At 38.1% G+C, this 27683-nt stretch overlaps 1 protein-coding gene across 1 annotated transcript; it reads right to left on the bottom strand.

The window, feature by feature from the left end:
* On the bottom strand, positions 1-26619 carry RASSF9 (Ras association domain family member 9; the record flags this gene model as incomplete). Its single annotated transcript, XM_082309741.1, has 2 exons — positions 26558-26619; positions 1-1276 (listed from the first exon to the last, which is right to left on the bottom strand). The coding sequence occupies exons 1-2, from the start codon at positions 26602-26604 to the stop codon at positions 1-3; spliced, it is 1323 nt and encodes a 440-aa protein (XP_082165867.1). The 5' UTR covers positions 26605-26619.
* Positions 26620-27683: the final 1064 nt, after the last annotated feature.

The raw sequence follows: 27683 nt of genomic DNA, 5'->3' as shown, positions 1-27683 counted from the left end.
CTATGTTGACAACAGTACCATGTCCCCTGAAGTTATTTCAGAGTCCTGACTGTGTGTAGAGCTGATTCCAGTGTCAGAGTCTGTATCATTTATGTCCAGATTAGTCACTCTATGAACAAAGTCAGGAACAGCAATGCTGTTACTGGAGATGCCACTGCCCTTGGATGGCTCTTCATTTGACGGAAGCCTAGTTTCACTGTTGTCTTTAACATGTAGTAAATTAAATTCTTCTGTAAGAAGTTCATATTCTTTTTCCTTCTTTTGAAGCAGTGAGTCCCTGTATGTAAGTTCTTTCTGAACGCAGCTCAAGTATGAGTTGATTCTCAGACCATCTTTCATACTTTTTTCTAGTTCATATTTTACACTTTCCAAATTTGAGTTTTCCAGTTCAGCATTAGCAGCTCCTTCTGTGCGAACATCATCTCCATTTTTTTCTGTGCATATACCGTGTACCTCTCTTTCAATTTCAGCACACAGCTTCTCTATTAATTGTTTGTGATGTTTCAGTCTCTCTTCAACCTGTAAAATTCCCTCACTTTTGCTCAAATAGTCATGCATCTCTTTTTGATCATCTGGCCTACTCTCTTGCTGCTCAGCCTCACTTGGATAGATCATTAAATAGGAGTCCTGCACATAATTTTCTCCATCATTAGCCACACGATCTAGATGGAACTTCGCTTCACATTTTTCAATTTCCATATCTAGTTCCTTCATTCTAAGGACTTGTTGATGAATGGTATGATCTTGAGAAATGATTAGGTGAATCAGTGTCTCCATATTATCTCTTTCTTGCTGAACGCTGTCCTGTTTAAGCTTGGCCAGTTTCCGGAAAGTCTTCCTGACAATTTTCTTTTGCTTGTCTATTGGCAACATCTTCATATAATTTGCTGGACTGAGCTCCCACTGTTTTTCTACATTTTGTACTACCTTAGCTTCAGCTGTCTTCCACAATGGAAATGAGAGGAAAGCATCTGACTTTACCAACACAAAGTGCAAATTAGACTGCTCTTCTCCCCAAGCCTTCCAAAGTCTCAGAATCTTTGTCAAGGGTGGAAGTACTCGCTCCGAGCCTCTCCATTTTTCTACAATGCAGTAATCACTAGGTTTTCCAAAAAGGACCTTTTTTTCTCCAAATGTTGCCTGATGTTCCTCAAGCAGTGCTTGAATCACTTCTGAGCAAGTTGTGCGCTTTGTCAAGCCACATACAATTTTCTCTTCCTGGCAAACCCAAACAACAATCTCTCTTTCATTTGAAGCCATGTCCTTGCTGGGAGACCTGAAAAGCAAGAAGAGACCAAATATTAATTACATATCAATGGCACAGACTGTATGAATAATAGCTATAACTCTGATATGACTACCACGTTGAAAAATTCCCATATTATTTTATAAGGCAATATACTTGTTTAAATTAAAGACATTGCAAAAACATTTGTAAGCTCTTAATATCACCAAGGCTTCTAAAGGGAAGAATCATGCCTCCAAATATGCACTGAACATAGACGGACTAAGATGTTTGAACACCATCTAAGTTAAAAGAACTTGATGACAGGAGAAATCTATAGCTCTTTTGCCACACCTGCACCCACATAAGCACAAACACCATTGTTTTCCACTGTGATTTTTCATTAACAAGTCTCAAGAAATTTGTTGCTTTTCATGAAGTACCAAATAGCCTGAATTCCAGCGAGTTGTGAGAGAATACGAACTGCAAGAGAATACTTATATAGACCCGTATTTTATAACCTTTGTAATGTTACAGAAATGCCAGAAAATGTAAAAAGTTTAAGTTTTTATTTATTTATTAATGAATTCCAATGAATGTGGTATTAACCTGACATTAGCAGCTGGTACCTCTTTATACATTGAGATACCTAACTTCAGGTGTCTAAGATGCCATTATGGCTACTGTAGCTGTCTAATCAATACAATCAGTGGAGCCTAGAGAATGATTCAGCTGACCAAATGTAGAAGTTCACTTTACAGTTAACCCTCAAGTTTGTCTCCATTTGAGTAGCCCTGGACTGCCATGGGCCTACATTGGCAGAGTGGCCTTGTGGAACCTGTCCAGAACATTCCTGTCATCCAGCCTCCACATGCATAATTTGCTGCTTGCCCAGACCTGGTGATTTTGCCTCCTGTCTAAAATGATAAACCAATAAATTCCATGAGGAAAAATGCATTTCTTCGGATTTTCTGGTATCACTTCCAGTTCATTTGAATGAATGAGATTTAACCCAGTCTGACAGAGAAAGCTTGAAAATGAAAATGACAATTCGGACAATAATCTAAGGGCACAATAACACATTTGTTTCTATCTGGGACTACTTATTCGCAGTACTTTTCTAGTCTTTTGAGATGTAGTAGAAATGGAGTTTTACTTGGCTTAATTAGTGTTACACCTTATGATTATTAAAGCAATCCAACTTGTTTCTTTTTCTTAATTACTACACAACTCAAGAGACAAACTGCAATCCAGTAAATTGAACTATGATTGACTCCGCTCTAGATGCCACTTTGACCAGGAGGCAATAATCCTCAAATGATGGGTGACTGCAAATGAATACTAGCAAAACTTACAAGAATGAGCTTATTAGTATCATCGCACAGGAGAGCTCTGTCCAACTACATTGCTCTAGGTCTTGGAACATTCCTCTGTAAAATTTGTGTTTTAGTAGATTACTCTGAATAATGACATCATTTTCCCACTTCAATAGCTCCCTCTTACAGTCCAGCATTTTACAGTAATTATTTTTTAAAACTGGTGTTCAGAAGATTAATAACGTTTTAATAGAGTACTCAAAATAGGAAAGCTTATGTTACAGACACAGAAAATGCCAAAATGGCACAAAGAAACAGAAATATTCAAGTTTAAATGGGGGAGGGAATGAAAGACAATATCATATTGAATGGCATTACTGTTAAATATGTCACATGCTAAAAAGTCAGTATCTGTAAGGTTTTTTAGGTTTACAGAATACAGGATGCTATAGAAATATTTCTGTCTGTTGATAGACTGATAGTTAAATGAAACTTACATAAATAGACAATTGTAACGTCAGCTGTGACTCAAATAACTCAGTATTTATTTTACACTACAGATATAAAAAGAAAAAATGATAAACTACAGTTACATTATAAGTTAAGCATAAAATTATGCAAAATGAATTATAAAAAAGGACAGTATCTCAAACAATGTTCACTATTGATACATAAATAATTGAGCTAGAAATAAAAGTATATTACCAGTTATTGAATTTCAACTTATAAAAGTACTTACAGAAAAATAAAAATTAAACAAGAAATACTAGATTGGGACTTTGAGGCAGTAAATTCAGACTGTATCTTTCCTGTTGTTGTTTTTCATAATCAATAAATACATTTCAGGGAATACATGTTATCTCAGTCTTTTAGCATTCTTCTGGGAGTCTTATGAAGTTTGTTTGCACACTGAAACTTCTCCTATTTTTTTTGTCATTCTTGTTTTTGGTTGATTGCCATATTGTCTCCTAGGCCAATATTTTTAGCGTGTAACAGATTATGTGAGTTAAGCAGAAGCTTACTGCCTCTTTTCTTCCTGGCCCTTATAAAGCTTTCCTATGAAGACAGTTTTTTTCTGTGATATTAGTAAATCTTCAGATAAATTTGGAAACCCCATAGATACCCCATGGTACTATGGTACTGATAAATACATTTGCTATATCCATTTTTTACATTCACTTCCCACTGACTTCAGTAGGAGTTAGGCAAGCTTCTGATGGAAACACATTGCTTATTGTAAAGCAATCTCTACAGGATCTGTGCGAACAATATGGGTATAAAATAACATTTTAAAATTACCATTTTCAGTCATTTTCTAACTGTTTATCACCCCCTGTTATTTTTTCAGTTACAATGCACCTGTCTGCCCAGACTTTACATTGAGCTTTTTGGGAAGGATTTTTCTTTACCTTCTCTATAGCATATTTAACATACTTAAGTCTGAAAATAGTAGTAGCACTTCAGGAATGGATAATGTATGCACATGAAGGTACACAAAGAACTCAAGTAGCTTATACATTAAAAGATATCCACATATATATATGTATGTATAGCATACGTAACATACACCTTGTAATTATATTGTCACCTTTCACAGAAAAGAGGAGAAGAAAAAAAAGAAATTCTGAACATCGCTGTAATTCTTAGATCAAAACAGAACTGTAAAGTGGAAATTCTTTCATTATTTTTTCCATGTGTTTGTCACAATATATATTATCTTCATTTTTATTCAGTAGCCTCAATAAATTTTTGATCTTCCTTTTTAATCAAAAAGAATTAGCAAGTCATTTATAATCTCACAGTGCCATGGAATTCTAATATCATCTAAAAAATCAAAAGTGTTCTTTATTATCTACCACTATAGAATAGTAAACTGATGTGGCCTACCATACACTTTTTAAGTAAAATTTATTGTATAATTCTTTAATCATAGTTAATTCAGGTAGTGCCAAACAAAAATGAAGCTTCAGCGTGTCAATCACAACAATTATTAAAGACTTGCTTTCAGGATGCAAGAAGATGTTAATACTAGGAACCATTTTTCATTAAGCTGTGCTTTCCTCATAGAAAGCAGAGAGCAGATTCTGCATATATGAAGTGGAATTCATCTCACTTAGGCATCTGGAAGTTAAGATTTCAGTATAAATTCACTATCATAGAATCATAGAATGCCCTGAGTTGGAAGACACCCACATGGATCATCGACTCCAACCCCTGTCCCTGCATAGGACAACCCCAAAAATCACACCATATGTCTGAGGGCATTGTCCAAATGCTTCTTAAATGTTGCCAGGCTTGACACCATGACTACCTCCTGAGGCAGCCTGTTCCAGTGCTCCACCACCCCCTGGGTGAAGAACCTTTTCCTAATGTTCAACCTAAACCTCCCCTGGCATATCTTCCTGCCATTCCCCTGGGTCCTATCATTGGTCTTCAGGGAGAAGAGATCAGCGCCTGCCCCTCCTCCTTCCCCCTGTGAGGAAGCTGTAGACTGCAATGAGTTCTCCCCTCAGTCTCCTCTTCTCCAGGCTGAACAGACCCAGTGACTTCAGCCGCTCCTCGTACAGCTTCCTCTCTAAACCCTTCACGATCTTTGTGGCTCTCCTCTGGACACAGTCTAGTAGCTTCATATCCTTTTTGTACTGTGGTGCCCAAAACTGCACACAGTACTCAAGATGAGGCCGCACCAGTGCAGAGTAGAGCAGGGCAATCACCTCCCTTGACCAGCTGGCAATACAGTGCTTGATGCACCCCAGGACACGGTTGGCCCTTCTGGCTGCCAGGGCGCACTCTTGGCTCATGTTCAACTTGCTGTCAACCAGAACCTCCAGATCCATCTCCATGGGGCTGGTCTCCAGCCTCTCGTTCCCCAGTCTGTATGTACACCCAGGGTTGCCATGTCCCAGGTGCAAAATCCGGCACTTGCCCTTGGTAACTTCATACAGTTGGTGATTGCCCAGCTCTCTAATTTGTCTAGATGTCTCTGCAGGGCCTCTCTGCCCTCAAGAGTGTCAGTGGCTCCTCCCAATTTTGTGTCATCGGCAAACTTTGATAACAAACCTTCAAGACCTGCATCCAAGTCATTTATGAAGATATTGAAGAGCACTGGCCCCAAGATGGATCCCTGCGAAAGTTCCTCCTTGTCATGGAAGGAGAGTGGACCTCCAAGGAGGAAGTCACCACAGCCTAAACTAAATAGCTCATTTTCAGGTAGCTAAATAGAGGTGAGAATAATCCAATCAGATTCTGGTTTATTGTCTGAGAGAAATGTAACAGGAATGGTTCAGACAGCAGTAGATTTAATAAAGATAACTAAACATGTGACCTACATGTTATGACTTCATACCTTAGTTTAGATGATCAATATTCCATTTGTTGTTCAATTTATTACTATCATTTATAAGGAAATTCATTAAGTCATTTCAATATTAAGGAAGTTGTAATCCAGTTTGTAACTCCTCATTATGAATAAATGTTAGGTCATTGATAGTGATTTTTTTCCCCGAGATGTAATACTAAAAATAACAATATACAGTAAAAAGATCTGCTTTTACATGGTCATTTTAATGAAGAGGTAAGCTTCTTATATTTACTGATTCTTTGGCCTTGACATCTTGCAGCTTTGTAAAAAAAGCAAAAGAACTGTCATTTTTTAATAACCTATCGGTTAATGAGTCTCTAATAGCTAAGGTGTTTATCCAGTTTAAATGACTTTCTTGAAAAAGAATTTCAGTACTAACTTATTCAAAACTAGCTAGGCAACTTCATTTTTTCAAAAGTTTATTGCTGTTGCAGTAAACAGGCGGAGCTTTCAGTTCTGGCTTGAATTTTGTTTCTTTGAGTTGATCACTGGAATGTTCTGTTTATCCATCTATGATTTTAAAGCCTTGGTGATTATGAGAAAATACAGATCTATCTTTTTTTGCAAAGTCACTTGTTCCTCAGAAACCAATGAGAATTTAAGCTTAAGAATGGTCAAAAGTACACTTTCAATCTCTTTTGTTTGTTTGTTTGTTTTGATTGCTAGTTTTATGACTTCTACTCTTTGCTTTACTTCATGACCCAAAAAAACATTCTAATCATGTTATAGACCTCACACAAAGGCTTGATTGTGTCAGCACAAGCTGATTGTTGTATGTCAGATATACACTTAATTAATTTATTATTCAGGCCTAGGGGAAGAAAGGTAATACATTCCAGCAATGTATAGACAAAACAAAAACACGTACTTATGTTGCACAAAGTCAAAATATGAGATAGCTTAAATGCTGGAAGCAGCACTTTTGATATTCACTAACTTTAAGGGATGTCCAGCACAAAAACATACATATCACACACATAATTCTCTGCCTTCCTAAAAATTTTAACGCTCTTCCTAAATATGCAACATACAGTTTTACAACCAATCATGCCAATCAAATAAAGAGATCCCCCTACTTTTTAGAATTTCATCAACATGTCTACAAGATGCTTGTTTTTCTTTTACTAAGTTCAGCAAACATTCTGTTGGGACTAGATCACTTACATATCATATTGTTAGCAGATTAATATAGTGTTTCTGAAATATCATTGATATTAAAAGAATATTTTGTCTCTGTAGAGAAAACAACACAAATAAAACTCTTCTCTCCCTTCACTGTAATAAATTCTTTGTAGACTTTCACAGAAAAATAAAATGGAATTCCATTCTCAACATTTCCGTATTTCTTGATGTACTGTCCCCAAGGAACCAATCAAACTGAGTAACTCAAAAATACCTAGATAATGGCTAGAAATTTCACTGCCAAGACATTTTTGTGAAACCCTTGCTAGCACTATCATTTAATGCTTTACTAATTTTAAGTCAGCATAACCAACTGAACCAATTTTAAGTTAACATGACCATGAAAGTTTTTGTGTTAGGAAAGGGATTAAAAACTTGAGGTTATGTTCATGATCAAAAACTTTATTAATTGTTTCCTCCCAGTCATTCAAATCATTTATACAGAATAAAAAATCTGCTGGTGAAAATAAATGGCACACAAAACAATACATTAATCCTTTGCTTGAAAATGTATGCAACTTAAGAATTTATAAATTTGACACCAAAGAGGTTATGTTGGAAAGCCATTTGTGTGAAATAGCTTAGACATTTTTTCACCAGTTTATTGGGGAAATCATATCTTATAATCTTAATTTTCAGAGGTGGAAGAGCTTTGACTTATTATATATGAATTAAATTATTGTTAATCAGGTGTCATAAAGCTGCATCTGTTAGAGAGTACAAATATTTGTGGGTTGGAATATTCTTGTACTTCTTAGTGTAATAATGTCACCTTTTTTTTTCTTTTATCAATGCATCTGCAAGTGGCACATAATCTGTAATTAATTATCCTTTATGTCAGAAGGATTGCTTCTAGTATTATGCTAGCAGATAATATAACTAATTTATCCAATTTTAGTGTAGAAAATTAATCAAATTTTGTACTTTTGAGAGCTTTTGTTCTCTTCATCTATTTTTTTATTTTTGATGCTGTGCTTGCATAAATACATTTCAGCATACATAAGCCCCCGAAAGCCACACAACACAACTGTCATTTGCAATGCAAAAAAAGCAACAGAACAATAATTTATAAATAGCCTCCTATTGACAGCATAAACCCTCTCAATAGCACATTTGAACATACAGTCTAATCTGCAGCAAATCAGAAGATAATTGTGGTTTATGATTGATCGGCTGCCGTGATGGGGTCCTCAGTTGACCAGAGCCCTCAGGTAGGTATGCTGTTGTTATGACCTCCCCATAGTAAGACCAAAATGCTTCTAAACTTCTAAGAAACAAACCTCTACATTATGTCAAAATACCAGCCAGAACAATTCACTTCTTCAGTGGAGAAACCAAAAGCAACTAAGGGACAGAACAGAAGAAAAAAAGGCTTTAAGAGACAACCCTCCTGCTGCCTGCTGCATCCTTGCAGTGAAGTCCTTGCCTAGAGCTTCGGTGTCTGCCATCTCAGTGCTCTCCTGGAATCCACTGAGAAACATGAAACTTTTAGGCAGATCCAGGCAGGGTCTGTGCTCCCCGCACCTCTCAGCAGGCTCTCCCTTTCTCAAGCTGCACACTCCCAGCTCCTCACCAGGACCTTCAGTGCCTCATCTGCTACCTGCCATGCTGCACAGTGGGGAACAATGTCCCAGGCAAGCATGCCCAGTTGCTGAGACATTTGCTCTCTTTTGAAAACGGTGTGACATGATGACATAAAACATCCTGGGAAAACAAGACACATCTGCCACAAAAGCATTTAATGATCTGGTGTTTTCAAGGGGATGGTCTTTAAGCACGCTGCTGGGGCGTGCAAATCTGCTCACTTGGATTTTGGCAAGTATGTATTTCTGCTATGGTCTTCTCTTTGTTCTGCACTTATAAATGTTTCCTTCATGTGCAAGGGCCCAGAGAATACATGCCTTGTTTAAGCACTTGCTAATAACCTTGTTATCTCTGTGTCTCAGATCTGAGCCATAATTACCTACCAAAGAAATATGATGGCTTTTAATTATATTTACTTGTTGGAACTAAAGAGAGGCCAATATTACAGGGATACCTACTTGATACAAACAACCTGAATTTGTAGCATAGGACACATGCTCCATGTCATTTGAGAGCTTCTGATACCAGTGATATTCACGTCAGGGTATATAAAGGCTAGTATCAGTTGCTACATTCCATTTAGAAATTATAATATAATATTGCTTTTATTATTTATTTTTCACAATCTCAGCATGTTACCATATATATATATATATATACATAAAAGCATATATGAGACAGTGAAAGATCAATCTGAAAGAAAAGATCAAAATATATTTTGGCTCTGTGGGATTTTTATCTGTGAAATTTGCAAAAAAGTAGACGTATTGGTGCCATGTGTTGCAGCCTTTGCTTGGAAGAAACTCTAACTTAATTTGATCCAAATGGATTTTTGACAGTGAGTTTAAACATTAAAGCTATAAAGAATACACAGCCCATATGAAAGCTGAGGTCAGAAGTATTTCAACCTTTCAGGCACAAATGGATCATATTAGAAGTTCACACTAAGTTTATTCAGACTATCTACATCTAATCCACCTTTTTTCTCAACTGTCACCTTCTATAAAGTTATTCAGAAAGCAATAAAGGCCAAATCTTATACTCAGTGTGCCTCCTGCCTAAGTAGATAACATGCTTCTGAGTTTCCTAAGGGCAGCAATGAGGAAGTATCATCTACTCTCTCACCACCCAATGAAGCTGGAATTACTCTAAAGCCTTAGGGATTCAAGACAGCCTATTAACTAACTGCATTCCCATTCCCCTTCACTTATCCCTAAAAAACAATATTAATGGGGGCACAGTAAAAGTCCATATCATGTAAGAGAGAAAAATTCCATACATGATGCATCAGAAACTTGGTCCTTCTTCCCTTCTGCATCACATGAAACTCAGGGCAGTGTCCAGCCAAAAACTATCATGGCAAGGCAAAGCTGGTATTTTAACTATAATAATAATAATAATAATAATAATAATAATAATAATAATATAAAACCCCTTTGATATAGATAATTGGAGTAGTCCCAATACTGCAGGAAGACTTGTAAAGAACACCATAGAACTTGTGAAAGCAAAATAATTATTTCAAAAGAAATAAATTTCCCTCTACCATCTGTTTCTGTATCCATTTAATGTTGCTTTATGATAAAGCTTCCTCCTTTACAGAAATGTGCATAGGTATTTATTAAAAAGAAAAGAAAATTAGGTATCTAGATATTCATGTGACATTTTTCAAACATACACATATACACGGTAGTCTGGATGTTCTAACTGAAATATTTCAGATATTTAAAACAAGAAAACAATTTAAACAAAGGCTATTTTAACTAGCTACGTACAATGCATTTCTCCTAGTATAAGTTTATGTTCATTTTGTAATTCCTTTTTAAATGCATAGATTTTTAACTCAGCAAGATTCACATACTGTCAGGAAGCCTTTAAGAAACATGTTAATTAGCAACAGCTGTTGCAAATTATGTCCTGTATCAATTATCATTTGTGCACTTAAAACTATAACTAGTTCCTTAATACTTTCTGCAGAGGAATGCCATCACCTCAGTTAGCTACTGTACAAAATTGCATACATTATAATTCAGCAGTGATCTTGGTGAAAATTTCTGTTCATCCAATCATTTTACAGTGTATTAGTGCTCTATGACAAATTTCAGTTAAATAATTGTGAATTGGAATGGGATAGTACTGTTCTGTTATAGAATAAATAACATGAAAAGTATGAAGGATTTAAAAAAGAAGTTCTGTAAGAAGTTCTGTAAGATAATTATTTTATTGCAAATAAGTAATTCACACCAGAGTTCTTGCTAACTTGAAAAGTCAGACTTCAGTAAAAATCCATGGGAAATCATGTGCTTCATTCTAATAATTGCACTTCTTGGACACAGGTGCCTGAATGGGGGCCAATATTTAAGAAAAATAAAAAGGGGAAAAAAACCCTGACACTACTTAAAGCAGATACAGAAAAATAAAAGCAGTCAAAAAGAAGAACCAACAAGGACTGACAGTAATAATTCTATCATCTAATAAGTAGATGCATAGCAGAGTTTATACTACATAGAAAATAAGCCAAGAAATTACACTAACTCAGAATGTTGCACTAATTGAAAAAAAAACCAAACCAAAACAAAACAAAAGACATTGTAAGAGGAATTATACACCTTGCTCACTGGATAAGAGTGATAGTTATGGTGGATTATCATGAACACCCTCCTGCCCCCCTGTTTAATAATGACATAACCCTCTGTCATTGCTCCAGTGACCGATACTGTTTTGCAAAATCTCATTTGCAAAGTTCAAGTGCAGATTTTCAGCAGAGGTGACCAAAAGGCTTCTAAGTCCTCCCCTTCACTTATTAGCTCTGCCCTATACCATGTTTATGCTCCCAATCACTTAACCTACAAGCAAGTGCAAAGGCTGTAGTCTCCATTCAGATGAAGACTGCATCTGCCCCTGCCCTTTTCTCCTGTCTTACCTCTGAAATTATTCCTCTCCCCCTAAGGGTACACATTCTCTATAAATTACATCTACGCTTTAAATCTGCCTTCCTGTCAGACAAATCATCATTTCTCCATTGTATATTCAAAGTCATAAGGTTGGTAAGTGGATATTAGTCAAAAAAATGTTTCTAATTGCCGTGAGTAACAGCAGCAAGTGTGCTGTGTACAGAAAATGCCATGACAGGTAACATATTCATCGTATCAGTTCTGTATGTGTGGTGGCCTGACACAGTTGAGGTTTGAGAACAGAGGAGAGCTAGCTGTCCACCAAAATATTTTCCAAGATGAGCAACAATAACATTAACAATTTGCTTTATTGGGAAAACATATTTTGATGTGTATATTGCAACTGTTACTGAGGAAGCAGCTGTGATACAGGAATGGAAGATCCAGGAAAAACTCCAGAGCCAAAACAAACACTGACATATTCAGTGGTAATAATTCTTTAGACCATGATGGGGGGAATGGGAAGATGGGCATTTTCAAATTCCTCAGTGTTAGTAAGCAACACGAAAAGTTTAGGAATATCAATACGGCAAATGCTACATCTTGATTTTGGGCAGTGGATAGTTCTCACTAGTTGACAAATGAAGACGCCACTGGTATTTTTTACCTACCACAAGAATTTTGCTACATTGCAAAAATATAATTCTCTATATTGTTCCTGTGTCTATTTAAGTGCCTATGCATATTTAAGCACTGGTTAAACTATACAAGCTTTTTGGAGGTCCTATTAATAATGTACAGAATGTATCTAAAATTCCATCACTTTCAATAATACAAAGGAAGCAGAATCATTTATGGCTCATTTAGAACATAGGCTTCTAAATGACAAAGTCAGAGCTGCTATTACAGCTAACAGAAATTTGGTTCATCTAACTTCTCCCATTAGAGTTTTTACAAGTGTCTTTTAGAAGCACTCTGGTTGTTTATGAGCTTTTGAGATCAAAGAAGCAAGGGGAATTCCAATGGTTGAAAGCGTGATTTTTGTTATTGTTGTTGTTCCACGAAATTCAGTTCAGCTTTTGTTGAAAGGCAAACATATACTATTTCTCTCCACTGGGTTTGTTGACATCTTGCCCAGTGAAGAAATAAACAAAACATTCTGAGGTTGGGTCTGGACTGCCAAAACATGAACAAAGCACACTATATGGAGACTAAGGATAATAAGGGAAGTTGAATAAAGGAACAAGATAAAGACAAGGAAATAATAAGATTTCATACCACCTTTCCAATACTCCCTGGGCTAAAGGAGGCTGGTATGGTTACCTTCTTATGAACCCTTATACACAGTGCATGGCTCAAACAGTTCGGTGTACCTCTTCTCTACTCCTGGTGGCACCGTGTGAGGCAGATGCTAACCTCATTCACAATGAAAGCAAAGAAAGTCCAGATGGACTTGGTTTCTTTTCACCAATTCCCCAAGTTGAACTCAGCAAAGCATCTCTTCTTTTTCTTATAGACTTTTCCTGATGGCCACCTACTCTAACTACTTCTGTGGCTGCTCTAGCAGCAGCCTGAAGTGAATTTCAGAGTTTGGACCCTGTACTTCATGATTCTGAAAAGGAACATTGTAGGAATCAGTATTTTTATCTTCTGGTTTTTAAACACCCCGACACTCCCCATATCCATCCCCAAAATATACAAAAGTATTTACAAGATAACTGTCTTAGGAAAGTGATTATCCTAAATACTATTTTTATGGCTAAATCTAGTCTTATAGGTTAGCAACTGTATGACTTAAGATTTCATGAAGTAGTTTAGGCAATCAATCTGATGTCTACCTGACATTCCTATCTCCTTGCTTGTGCCAGCTCTGTTAGTTTAACCAAAGGGTTTCCAGCTTGTTAAACTGGTAGCAAACTAACCCTGAAAAAAGAAAAGAAAAAAGGAAAAAAAAAGGAAAAAGAAGGAAAAAGAAGGAAAAAGAAGGGGGGAAAGGAGGGGGGAAAGGAGGGGGAAAGGAGGGGAAAGGAGGGGAAAGGAGGGGGGAGGAAAAAAAGGAAAAAAAAGGAAAAACTTTTTTTTTTTTTTTTTTTTTTTTTTTTAGTAGTGCTCCCTGAGTTGGGTTCTATGGTGTCACGTGAGAATAGTACCAGTGCAAAGGAAATGGCAGAAAGTGGTCAGGAGCCTGGAAAGGGGGCTTAGGACTGCCCTTTGTGCAACAGCATGCCTTTAGATCTGTTCAGCTATCTCATCAAACATCATGCTTTCTTAACTTTTTGACATCTAATGATCTTTCAAAATAGCTTTTTTTGTATATCATAAAAACTAGTTTGAGTATCTCTTTACAGTTTGCCAGGAGTGAGAAAGGCCGGATGGGCTTTAATTTTCTTCTGTATTTATTGCAATAAATTTTGCAGTGAGTGAACCACCCCACTTTGAAATTATACTGTATGATCTTCCCCTTTTCATTTGCTTTCATTAAATTATATTGAAGATGTCACCTGAGAAAGGGTTCTATCAAGAACTCATTTACAATCAATTCTTTTTTTTTTTCTCAAATTTCTCCCTCAAACTTTCTGAAAGATAATTCACTAACAAATGTGCTCCATTACTTGCAATATTTGAAGAGCTGGAAGGAAAAAAAGATGAGATGATGAAGTGGACTCTTATATAAATCTTCACCCTGAAGAGCTAAATTGAGTACTAGATACATAATTATGCTAACAAGAAGAGTGGACATAAATTTTAAAAAAAGAAACCTGAAGCATTTTAGTGTCCATTGACAATCTGAGAGATTTGTGCAGCTTATGCTTTCAAGTAATTTTCTAAAATTGCTTATCAATGAATGCTTCAATATGTAGTTAGTCAGGCACAGGCTGATAGGGTCTCTGAAATATCACCACATCCTCTCTGAAGAAGCTACTGAGCAAATGAAATAAATTGTTAACCTTACCAACTGCACTCTGCCCTAGTAACAGATATGCTAAAGAGGGCACAAGAGCTTGCAAAACTAGTTCTAGCCAGTTGAGCAATAGAGATAGGGGAGGCAAGAAGGGAGGAATTGCTGTCTGGAAGCAAGGTTAATGCTGGATCATAATGATCAAGAGTAATGGGAAATTCACTGGATTCATGTAAAGAAGAAAGTGTAGGCAAGAGAGAGATACAGAGAATAGCGTCCAGTAGCATACACACACAATTTTTAGCTGTGAGAAGATGAAAGAAACTGACTGCAGAGGAAAGACATTCCACGATTCAGATAAAAAGCCATGTGAATCCTAAAATATTTGAATGAACATGACTTAGGGCCAAAAACTGTTCTAGAAAAGAGCTATTGAGTACAGATAATGAATTTCCAGCTGGGGCCACCTGAAGAGGCTCATAGCCATGTCAGTTGTCCATCACAACCTTCCCACTGGAGCTGAGCTGCTTGTCTGACTGTTCTCCAAACCACATGAGTCATGATGAATTAGACCATAAAGATAAAGGCCTTGTTAAACTGTCTGAGATAACCCACGTGAATGCAACTGAACAGTTTTCGAAGAAATCATTCAAAAATTTGTTGCAGCTGAAAAGATGGTAACCCCTGGCAAAGGATTTGTGATGAACAGTAAGAGCAGGTGTGGGCCAAAAACCTGCAGTGAGCACAGCTGAAGCCAAATGAGGCCAGGTGTCTGTGGCCAAAGATCAAGGCAGGCCCAAGAAATAATGGGGCTAGTTTTGTGAGGTGCTTCTATGGCAGGATAGTGATTATTCTAAGAAGGCTGTGACACAAGAAAGACACTGCAAGGTACTTGTCTTTAGTTCACAGAAAGTCAGACTGAGTCAACATTGAAATTAATCCAATGTTTCTTTATTTCACATATCCAAATGTCTTTGCAGGTGGGGATCCTTTCAACATACAAGCAATTCAGATGACTTCATAGCTCAGGGAGGATAAAAAGGCAGTTTACTTCTAATAAGGCACGTCATAAGCTGAATGGATACCGCAGTGACAGCTGAATGAAAGCATTCTTCCTTCTGCCATGTGAACAACTCTGTGATGTTTACAGAAATATACATATTTAGCATTCTTCTGTGACATGTTCACATTCTGTTTGTCACTTCTGACTTTTAAGGAACCCTTGTATGCACCCAGTTTTGTAATATGTAGATGCACATCTATGCAATTTACAAAGTGGCTATTTCTGCACATATTGTTTATATATATGATGATCTGGGGTTTGTCATATATTTTATTGTATGTTAGATGTAGATGACAGGTTAGATCTGTAATAAGATATGTGACACCATATCTTACGTGCTACACATATGCATTACATGATCACATACAACACAAACTGTCATATATGCATTTATATACTGAATATATGCCTACCATGCATAAACCCTTTAGCAGAAAGAAATATGTGTAAGTTGCAGTCAAGCACTCAAAATTTTTAAGCATTGGTGTTAAAGTTTTCCATACTACTTAGTTCAAAGAAAATGAATTTTATTCAGCGTATCCATAGCAAGGTGCATTCTCTCCCTTACATCAGACCCCTGCCTCACTTGAATGATACAAAAGACGATACTCAGTTTTGCCAGAACCACAGAAGGTACTGAGGCATTGCAGATGCTCAGTGTTACAACTTTCAGGTATCTTCCCCACTGCTGAAATTCATAATCCCCTCTTGGACACCTCAACTTCCACAAAAAGTGCCACGGAAGAGTTGAACTCCTAACGATGGGATTTGCTGATACCAGCAAGTTCAGCAAGAACTGACCTAAAGTAGTCAGAAACATGAACAAAAGGGCAGGACTTAGGTAATGTTAGACTACATTCAGATGTTCACTGCATAAAAAAATACAATATTAATTAGAACAGCAACCAAAAGCCTGATGCCTTTTTGCCACTGAAGCCTTCAACACAAATCCTTGTCTTTCTCTGGGCTACTGTAACTCATATGAGCCAGCACAAAATGGAACAGCTTCAACAGGAAATACTGAGAGAATTTCAGTTTATAATAGCTTGACAGGACTTTCCTGACAAATACATGTTGAGGATGCCAGGGCAGGCATCTCACAGGGTTGTTCTGGCCACCGGGGCGCCTGGCTGCACTTTGTGTGTTGTTGCACATGCTCTGAACAGGGTTATTAGATGAGACCTCATGATTGAAAAAGCTGAAAGACTGCCTTTTTCTTAATTTTGGTAAGGTGTGAGGGAGGCACATAACCGCAGGGTTTTGAGAACTGGTGTAAGACATGATGGGAGTATAGGTGGTTGGGGAGTGCTACCAGTCAAAATGTTAGTACCTCAGGATTTAATCATAATTTTGTGAACATCGGAAGTTCTTAAAGCCTGTCTTGGGTGACTACAATGACATTTAGGTAACAAAGTCTCCTTCATAAATCTAGCCCTTATTACTTACATTTGTACAGTATGTGTTCATTTATATCTTCTCTCCTATGTATGGTACTACCCTTTATAGAAGACACATTTTTTAATTTAATTTTTTGCTATATGCCTTTTATCACCAGATATTCAATTGTTTCACAAGCTGACACATTACTGAATTTACCTCCACATACTCTAGTAGGGAGAGAACTCCCTTTTACAAAACAAAGCTCAAAAAGATTTAGGCCAAAGCTATCCACTTGTTTAAGTTCCCACTCCGGTTAACTGAATTGATATCTATAGAGATGTCCAAAGCAGGACATCCATAAACTTTCTTTGCTCAGCCCTTGTGCAAAACAGATTACAGTACACTGAATTAGCAAATGAGGAACATGCAGTGAGTAACCACTTTTGTAAACTGTGGTTTATGTGACTTGCCCAACACCACGTAGAAATTTTGTGGCAGGGACAGGGAAGGCATCCATACTATTAGGATGGTTCTCCCTTAAATCATACATTATCCACCTGTAATTCCCCTCTCCATTCAATATTCCCTTTTAATTTCTAAAATGAATAGTACGAAAGATGGTTAATTAGGTGCTCTACAAAGTCTGAGCATGCTCCATGAAGACCTTCCCTTTGAAAGTGATTGGGGTGGAGCTCATGTCATGTACCTTCAGGTATTTAAAATGTAGATGTGTAGTCAAAGATAATTTTCTGACCTTACTCTGTAATCAGTGGCATAAGATAGGCACCTCCAAAAGGGTGACTAATCCCATACTGAAAGCCTGTCTAAAGCTGAATGAATTGCCCTCTGGAAGTGTTTAGATGTATCCATTAACTACAAAGAGTACCTAGATGACTAGATACCTAAATTTTCAATGGCTCAAGTTGAGTAAGATGAAGCTCGACTTTTGTGTTTTACCATGTACCTGAATCTTATGAACAGTATGACTGCCAGTAAAAGTAAGTACTGTGACCATCCACAACTGCAGTTCCAAAAATAACTCAGATCTTTGTCTGACACCCGTAGCGGCCTTCATGGGTAAACAAACATGATCAGTTATCTACCTAGACCTTAACGTACGAGAAGTCTGGGAAAGTGCAGTAAAGTCAATACCAATCCTAAATTTTTGTCAGAAAACTGGATTTGTACAGAGCTTTTCTGTAAAACAGGATACTAAAACCAAAGTGGCCCCAAGAGATACAGGCAATAATCAAGTTCAACAAGTACACTTAGTGCCTTAGCAATCAGTACAGAGGAACTCTGTCAACAGGTAATGTCCAAGTGAAACAACATTTCAGAACATCAATTTACCAATTATGAAGCCAACAGAAACAAGAGCAGCTGAAAATCGGCGTATGATCCCGCATTTATAAATATCATTAAGCCACTCTTTGATTAGTGAGCAGAATCTGATAACTTCCTATGACAAATGAGGCATACTTTATGTAATCAAAACAGTGCCCCAACTGTTGCTCTGAAAATTTTTGTAGTTTAAAAGTGCTTTCACAGTGGAAACTACCCTCTGTAGAAATAATCCTTTTGAATTTGGAGGAAGTTGGGAAAAGCAAAGTAAGGTGTTCCACATGGATGAAGGAATCTATTAACACAGAGCAAATTGCAGGTTCAAGACCCAAGGGCAGGCTCTCCTAAAAATTAGTAGTCTTCACTCAACTACATTATTCCACTGAGGTCATGCATCCTTAGAAGTTAAAGTAAGGTAAACATATTTATACCTGACCAAAACAAAACTTGGTCTAATAGATTATTACATTTTTATAAACCTGATTTTGTCCCCAAACATGAGAATTGTATGCTTTTGTTTGTTTATTTTATGCTTTGTTAGTTTTGTATTATTAAATGGAGGAGAAAATAAATATCTTGTGCTTATCGAGAGAGCTGATTATATTTTCCATTATGATGGGAAATTCATAACTCAGAATTCTTTACATTAATGAATGAGAACAGATAGGGATGGACAATAAAGAAAACAAATTAATCAGATTGATGGTTTTGACCCTCAAAATAGACAAATTATATTTATGTATTTCATTCACAGCAAATACCTACCCTCTGTATAAATATATTTTCCTCCTATCATTACTCTGCAGCTGACTAATGGATGTGGAAAAAAAAAAAAAAACAACAAAAACCAACCAAAAAACCAACCCCAAGCCAGGAAAACAGAGGTTTACATAACCTCCAAGATTACAACATAAGAAATAAGTTGGTAGCCTGGCTTCTTCTAATACTAATGCTCAAAAAATGTATGTCTAGCAACCATCTAAACTACAAATGAAATGGTTCAAATTGACAGAGGCAAACATGTAGTCAGGCAGACAGGAGTGACAGTGAAATAGGAAAAAGCTGGTGAAAGGGAAACATATCTTTAAATAAAGTGCATTTGAGAGGTGTACCAAACTTGCACTGGAAAAATTTCTTTCAAGTTTAGGGTCTTTTATTCCAGTCCACATGATATCAGGACTTAGGTTTCATAGCATTAAAAATATAATTACATGAGAACTTTATTATCATTGCCAGTGAAAACCTTCCTTTCTGATTTTTGGTTTCAAAAGTTAACTTTCTTTCCTCGTGTTCACCTCACAAAACCACCTCAAAATCAGTTAAGATACACATGGCATTTTTTTATTTATTTCCTTTCTGTGATGCTACAACCCTCCTCACAAGCCATTTTTAACATTATGAAAAATTTTAGATCGTTGAAAATTCCTCAGTGAATCATGTGACATCAAATCTAAACAATCTGCAGCGTATTCTCATTACTCCTGGTGGCAGCCAGCTCTAGTGAACCGTACAAGAATTAGAAACAAGGAACTCCCAGATTTTATTCATGCCTCTCTCCCTAACTGGCTTTCACACTCTGTACTTCTACAGATTTTACACTGTCTAGTCATGTCCTACTTATGTTCCTGAGGCATGTAAATATTATCACCCAAATTACAACTAAGGAAAACTAAGTACGCTTATCAGTTGTCTGAGGTCACGAACATGTTGGTATCGTTATCACTACTACAACACGTGCACCTTAAATGCATTTCTGGATAGGTCAAGACAGGAAAAAGCGACTAGTGGGTGCCCATTTGAGGGAAGTTCCAGAAAGGTGCTCAAAATTTTTCTTTTGGAGAAAGGCTCTCCCGAAAATGCAACTTCCAAAATCACTAATTAGCTCTTGGCTTTTATATTTATGCATAACACATATGCATGAGAAATGATCTATGAAAAAATCTCATTTTGTATTGCAAGAATTTTGCAGGTCCATGGAAAGTTTACAGCCCTGGAAGATAAAATGCCATCACCAGAATTTGCATGAAAACTACACTGCACTCAGCAGTTCTTAGTAATTTTTTCTAATGGGAAACATAGGCATGAAATAGTTGATTAAAGAAGACCAGACACAAACTGATCTGATAGAAATTTTCAGAGAACTCTGCATGACATTTGTCTGTAATATAGTATCTTACCTACCTGAAGATTACACTGAACTGTATTTGTTTAGTACCTACATTCTGTAGAGGAAGGTTCTGGCGTTTGTTACGCTACCAAATTTGGTCATCTATTTTCCCCTCTAATTCCATTTGGTTGGTCACTCTTTCTTTCTGTTCATCCTGAAACCATTTAACTCTTATCTGTTGTATCTTGTATGATACTTGGGGAATTGCTAGCACAGTAACACTGCAGAATAAGACAGGAGAGAGAGTATCATAACACGTAAGAGAAACAACAGAAGTGACAATAATAGCTCAGTTACCTATGGACACAACTGGGTACCAACATGTCCAATATTCAGTTCTAGGCTTCACTTAGTGTGTGGTCTTAAACAAAAACTTTATGTTGCATCATCCTTTCTGTCACCATTAATAAGGATTTACCTACATACTAAATACAGAAATTAGACGAGCTAATTAAGGCTTGTACAGCATGTGTGATGTTAATGCTTGCAAATAATAATGTTTAAGATCATAATTTTAAGTTGTTATTATTCATCATATAAAACAAACAAAACAAAAAAATAAGATTTTTCTAAGCGTAAATGCAGGTCAATCAAGAGGTACTACTCTGTGATTATCACTAATTTTCATTAAAGTTATTTGAATTAAAAAAAAATCTCTGAAAACTTACTTCTCTCTACTGAAATCATTACACATTTAGCAACATGTCTGAGTCTTTCCTCTGCACGTAAAATGCCAATTTTTCATCAGTAAAATAGGAATCAACACTGACCAGCAAGATTTTTCTTCTGTATTACTAAAAATATGTTTCGTTGTCTGAAGTGTATCTTCTCAGCCTGACTCTACATTATACTAGTGTTTCAGATTAGCTTCAACTTAACCTAAGTAATGCTCTTTCCTTAGATGGTGTAGTATTACACACATCTATTACTCATTTTATTTACTCCTTTGGAATGAAATTGCTGTCTGCCCTCCTGGAATAGTAGATAATTAACTCTTTAGAAATAAGGTTAGTGTTTTGCTAGACGAAAAGCTCTTCCTGAAAGTGAAGTGAACAAATATGTACAAAGATTATTAGAAAATGTATGCAACCATTTTGACCCCTGAGACAAAGCTGACAAGCCAGACCAGAAAATAAATTATAATGTATGAACACGGGCTCAAAAAGGAACTTCTTCTTTGATAATTCACTAATACATCTCATGTTCAAGGAGAAGTAAAAATAAGAAGAATGTGTCCCTCCATTACCAAACAAGCACCATCTTTTCAATCTAAAAATTTAACACAGATTTAGTACCACTGATTCTAAATAACCTTTTATCCATCCCCTCCAACATACGTACCAACTGCCTGGTAGTCTTGAATCAAAAAGCACCTTTATAGCTTCACATAGACTGTTCTCCAAGTATGCTCATCCAAGAGGAGAAGTATTAGACCTCTCACATGATCCCATGAGACTTAACAGTGTGGGTCATACACAGTTCATTCAGATAAGCAGCTGATCTCCAAGAGCTTTTCCAGCCCAAACCTAAATGCTGAGTATTTTCAGTTTTGCTTCACCAAGGCTTAAAATGCACAGCAGTGTACTCAATCGTAGAGCAGTAGAGATGTTCAGAGTAACACTCAAATCACTGTGCTAACTAGGTATGATGAGAAACTACTGGAGGGAGGGAAGAAGGGAGGGAACATGGTAATGCTAGGTCAGTATCAGATAGATGAAGTCTCTAATCTAATTCATTAACCTGTGCTTGTAATATAAAACCTGAGAGAATAATTGAATGTTTCTCTCACTGGGGAGGGGCCTCTGACTGTCAGGACAGGAAGAACTCCCTCTATATCCACACAAATTAATTGATATATATATGGTCTTTCTTTCTACCTGTGAACCAGAGATGAATTGACTAAAGAGAGGCAGACATAAAGAGTACGCAAAGTAGATCTTTGCCTCCTATACAGAAACACTATACTAACTGCTGTGGCACTGAGACATGGACAGTAAAAGGAAGGAAAAGGAAAAGAAATAAATACATTTATATAATAACAGATTTTTAACACAGCTGTTTCATCATCAAAGAGAAACATGGGTTCAGATGTGTTGTATGTCAACAGAGCATACAAATGGTTGTGGTAAACTTAGGACCAGTCTGAACTACACTGGCAAAAAATATTTCTCAAGCTATTTGTGCCTAACAGGACATCCCTACAGCATCAAGGACAAGCATCAAGCAGTGTCAAGGATGTCTTCACATTCTATGAAGAAGACGGATTCTCTGTACCCTCTCCCTTTCAGACTGCTACTTCCCTGGCTACAACTTGCATGGAACAGTAGAGCTTCAAGTTTGGGTAAGGTTTATGTGAAACACTCAAGGATGTGGCCTCAATAAAAGAGAAATAGCAATGGAGACAGCTTTCTTGGTGTGAGATCACTAGGCAGCTAAGACAATGATAGATCCAGATATCCTTGAGATGGTGGGTAATGCCTGAAGTATTTAAATAAACCTCAAGACCCATTCTCAGAAGTGACCAAATCTAGCATCCCAGAGCAGAGAAGTCCTAATCTTACAGAAAATCAATGGGGCATAGATTCCTGTTCTACTTAGCAACCAGGAAATCATATACAACGTGAAACCCTGATACATAAACACTGCGAGTATATATGCTTTGTATTTGTTGCTCATATTTGGATAGGGAGCTCTTTTGTCTCTGTGCAGTTCAATGTGTTAGATCAATACTAGACCTTATCTGCAAAGAACTCAATGCTCTTTCTTTTACTCCATCTTGGGCTGAGCATTTCCTCACATCACCACACTTCCAAAGTGTGATGTCAGCTGAGCATTCCTCACACTCCTAGAGAATAGCATCTTTCAGAGATTTGCACAAAAATAACCCTCCTTGAGTTTATTCATGTTACGGAGGCTTAGTCCTGCAGGAAACTGTCCCTATTTCTTTGCTGCCTTAGAGGGTACAGCCTGTGCCTGCTGAGCACATTTGGATTTGTAGGTAGGTGGGGCATGGCCTTGCTACCTTTTGAATGTATTGTTCTCCAAGGGACATGTTGACAAGCACATACACGCTCTGGGGACTATGATTATTTTTGGATGTCACAGGACATCAAAGAATAGTAGAAAAACTCCTCATAACTCCTGGAAAAGCTATCAAGGTATCACTCATTCTCTTCCTGGCCAAGAAAAATATGTTGGGGCCACATTTCTAGCGGCTGCTCCTCTGACATCAAATCAGGGCTTACAGTGATCTAATGGTTACCTAGGCCTTGTGCTGTTTCTCTGCATGAGTGAAACTTCAACAGCCCAAGAGAGTAATACCGACTGAAAATCTTTCAAATACTAGAAACAGTTCAGCACAGGTTTTGTCTTCCTGAGGTCTAATCTCAGTTTCTTTCTCTGAAGGCTCATGGCATCACAGCCAATATCCCCCACCTCTTGCTCAAATACCTCATACACACAGATACAGTTAGAGTAACCTCTTTGTTTAAACTCTGAGGTCTTAGGGGTAGAGACTGGCATTTTATGATCTGGATGTGAAGAGTCTACTATGAAACAGGGCCCTGATCTGGGATCTCTGGGCAATGCTGCCAGACAAGCACTAATTACAGAGGTGTCATCTTCTTATCTGAGCAAATGACTATAACGCCTTCATTTTCCTTCTGGCTCTTCTTCCAACTACCTTTGTTGCCTTGACTTAGCTTTATGTCCTCCTCCTGTAAACACAGATTTTATTCCTCATTTGCTTATCTTATAACTCTCAAGAGTTATATTTGCATGTAGTTAATGGTCATTAAATACTTTCAGTGGAAACGCAAAATGGGAAGAGAAGGAAGGAGAGTTGTTGCTCCTCCTGTACTCCACCTTTCCTCAACAATTTTTCTTTTACAAAAACTGAGTTTCTCAAAGAGAAGCACTAGACCTAATAAACAAAGCAGCAGATTAAATATAGACATACATGTATGTCCCTTTTTGGTCCTTCTTTACAGGTAGGCAAACTAAGACAAGGTAATGAACCGCAAGTTCTGACTCCCCAGCTACTGCTCTAAACACAGTCAAGGTCTTTAAGCTCACTTGACTTCCTTTTCAAGGTTTCGAATCAGTTCACAAAGATATAATTATAATGAAAAAAGGAATTATTACATAGCTCTTCAATCGTACTACAAGTCCCTTTTACTAACTGCATAAGCAAAGTTTAGTTCTCAAAATTCAGTATCAAAAGCTGATGTTAAATATACAGAAATGTAAATATTTGAATAGGTAATAACATGTCTTAAGAATTATGCAGTTTGCTTTGTTCTTGACACCCGCCCCCCCCATCTCTGTAGTCACAAAACTTTCAGCCCCTTCTTATTGCCACAACACTTCTCTACCATTACGGGCATTAATTTCTTTTTTTGGGAGGGGAGGATGGGATGGGTGAAATGAGAAGAAAGTGCTAGATGTTCACACTAATGGTTCCTTTGGTATTTTAATTTTTATTGGCTATTTAAAGCTCTGGATTATGACTTTCTTTTCCTGAGGAATAAAATGTCACATCAGCAAACACAGTGAAATTGATGCAATTAGTGCAATGAAGGTATTTTAAATGTCCAAAAGAGAAACAGTTTCACCGTTGAATGGAGTGGAACTGTTCTTTGTGATTTAACACAATTACTCAGGTAATTGATGGCAGTAGCAAAACTTCTATTTTAATAGTAATAAATATACAGCTCTATGTAAAAGCAATTTAATGTAAAAGTTCATGTCCACCTTTCCAGATCTTCTGAACACAAAATGGCCACATGAGAAGTGCATCAAAGTTTTTCCGTTTCCAGACACATTAGCAAAATATACTGTTTAATCAGTAACCTACAGTATTAATAATTCTAAAATAGGATCCTATTGTTTAAACCTTGACTGCCACAGTCTTTCTGATTTATATTCCATACTATATGCTAAGCTCCCAACAAATACAACCCCCTCAGAATAACGTTCAGTGCATCAATGGGAAAACCGAAAGCCAAACCTGGAAAAAAATCAGGACATTTTTTCAGGACTTTTTAGGGTCCAATTATATTCCTTCTGGAGAAGATTTTCCCTTGCATACTCTTAAATATGAACTAAGTTTCAGTGTGAGCACCAGTCAAAGTGAGGAAGAGATTCTAAGTGATTTTCGAGTTTCTTGCTAAGCCAAAATTTCAGTGATCTGTTTCTGTTCAGTCTTAGCTAGATGGGTTCGGCCACTGTAAATTCCATAGGGTCCAAGCAAATTTACTCCACTCCAAGCACATTTACTCTTAAAAAATCGAGTGCCATCCTAGCACTTAAAATTATTACATAACTCTTTTTCTTCTTTTTACAGTTGGTGTGCGTGGCATGTGGAAGCACGCACAACGTGAGGGGCAAAGTCCCCATAAAGAAACTTCGCAGGAGCCAACCCAGGGACCATAGCTGCCACCCTCAACATTTTTCTAGGCAAAAAAACAGGCAGTCAAGTCCAGCTCAGACTAAAGGCTAACCAAAAAAAGTATCCCCCCTGCCCACGCTGGACGATCGATGCTCTCCCACCTCCCAGGCTTAGAGCCAGCAGACGAGTTAAGGGACGGAGTTGATGCTAAGGGGTTGCAGGCTGCGGCTCTCCCTCCCAGGGAAACGGGGAGAAAGCGGACGGCGAGGGGCCCGGAGCCCGACCCTCGTCCCGCCGCCGCAGCCCTTCCCTGAGAAACTCGGGGAGGTTTTTCCCAGCAGGCAGGACCCGCACGGCGGGGCCGCCAGCCCCCCCTCCCAACCCCGGCCGAGTCTCACCTCGTTAACACGGGGGACTTCCAAGCTTCGCCTTGGTTTAGACGGGGGAGGTTCAAAGTCAGGAAGAGCTATCTTCCCCTCGCTGAAAATATTGCCCCGGAGTCAAAAGAGCCAGAGCGAAGAGGGGAGAGACAGGTCCAGAGCGGGGGATGGGGCGGGGGAGCGCCCCTTCCCTCCGCACACGCCGACCCGCTCCCTCCGGCCCCACTCCCACTCGCAGGTGAGCCCCGAAGTTACAGCTCCCGGGAGCGGCATGGGTCCGGAGCAACACATCCTTCCCCCAGAACCAAAAAAAAAGCATAAAAGAAATCCATCCCGTATCGCCCTCCCTTTTCCTCCACGTACCCACGCACTTTACCTGTTTTTATGCCGGGTTTTTAATAAATTCCTTCCAAAGGGAGCCATGATCCCAGCGGCAGAAGCATAACATCAGCGATCCCCAAACAATTCGAGGGTGTTCCCTTCTCCCCTATTTTTTCCCTGAGCGCCTTCCAGCTTGTTAATAGTCACCGAGCGTAGCGATGAGCTGGAAGTTGTGCAATTTACTGCTAACTTTGAACTCCGGCTTGTTGCTGCTGTTGCTGCTGCACCTTTGGAGTCCTGCCCAGCTGCAAACTTGAAGGAGGCGTTTAGGAGCAGGAAAAAGAAAGGAGGGAGGGAAACACGCACTTGCTCTTGTGATGTGAAGTTATGCACAGAACTTGCTAAACTTTCAGCCTCGTCAGCCTCAGGGCACCAGCCAACAAATGGGAAAGAAGGGCTTTTGCTCCGGTGGGGAACTCTGTAAAAACACACAACAAAAGGACGGAAAACTTTCCCCGGGAGGCTCCAGCCACTTCAGGTCAAGTCGTTCAGCTAAACACTAGCGTTAATGAAGGAGAAGCAACAGTTGCCACACCAGTTCTCAGTGCATAACAACCTGCCTTTTCAATACCTCTTTACAAAGTGTTGGACAAGTAATGGGAAGATGAAGGGAAAAAGTCAGACCGCTGTGGCCCCTCTGCTCTCCCTGGATTTTTAAATGAACGAGCTATTTGCATGAAAGCCTTCGCAGACTAATAGCACCTCGGAAAACCTCTTAAGCGTGGCCTAGCAGAGAACAAGTGAGGCAGGAACACGAAAGGCTCAGTTCGTACTGCGATGTCGCAGGACCTTTTTGTTATTATTTTAAGCTGGCTTCGCCAGAAGGGAAATGAACGCACACTACAGTTCCTGTTCGCTGCAGTCCCCTGGGAACGAGAGATCGGGAGTAAAGCTTCAGAAGGGAAAACTTTTTAAAGCTTCAAAAGGAGAAAAACTTTTTTTTTTTTTTTTTTTTTCCCTCACCCCTCCTCCAGAGCAAGGAAAAGTGGACTGATTGCACCCCAAAGCCTGATGCTGGTGGGTGAAGGTCCCAGGCCTGGATAGCAGGTGGGAAGTCCCCAGCACAGCCCTAGCCCACGCTAGCCCTCTGCTTTCTGCAGTTAATTTAACAGGTATATATT

This window comes from Platalea leucorodia (assembly GCF_965183815.1).
Source record: "Platalea leucorodia genome assembly, chromosome: 4".
In the NCBI taxonomy this organism is placed as follows: Eukaryota; Metazoa; Chordata; class Aves; order Pelecaniformes; family Threskiornithidae; genus Platalea; species Platalea leucorodia.
Note: the sequence above shows the minus strand (reverse complement) of the source record. Positions and strands in the feature narration are given on the sequence as shown.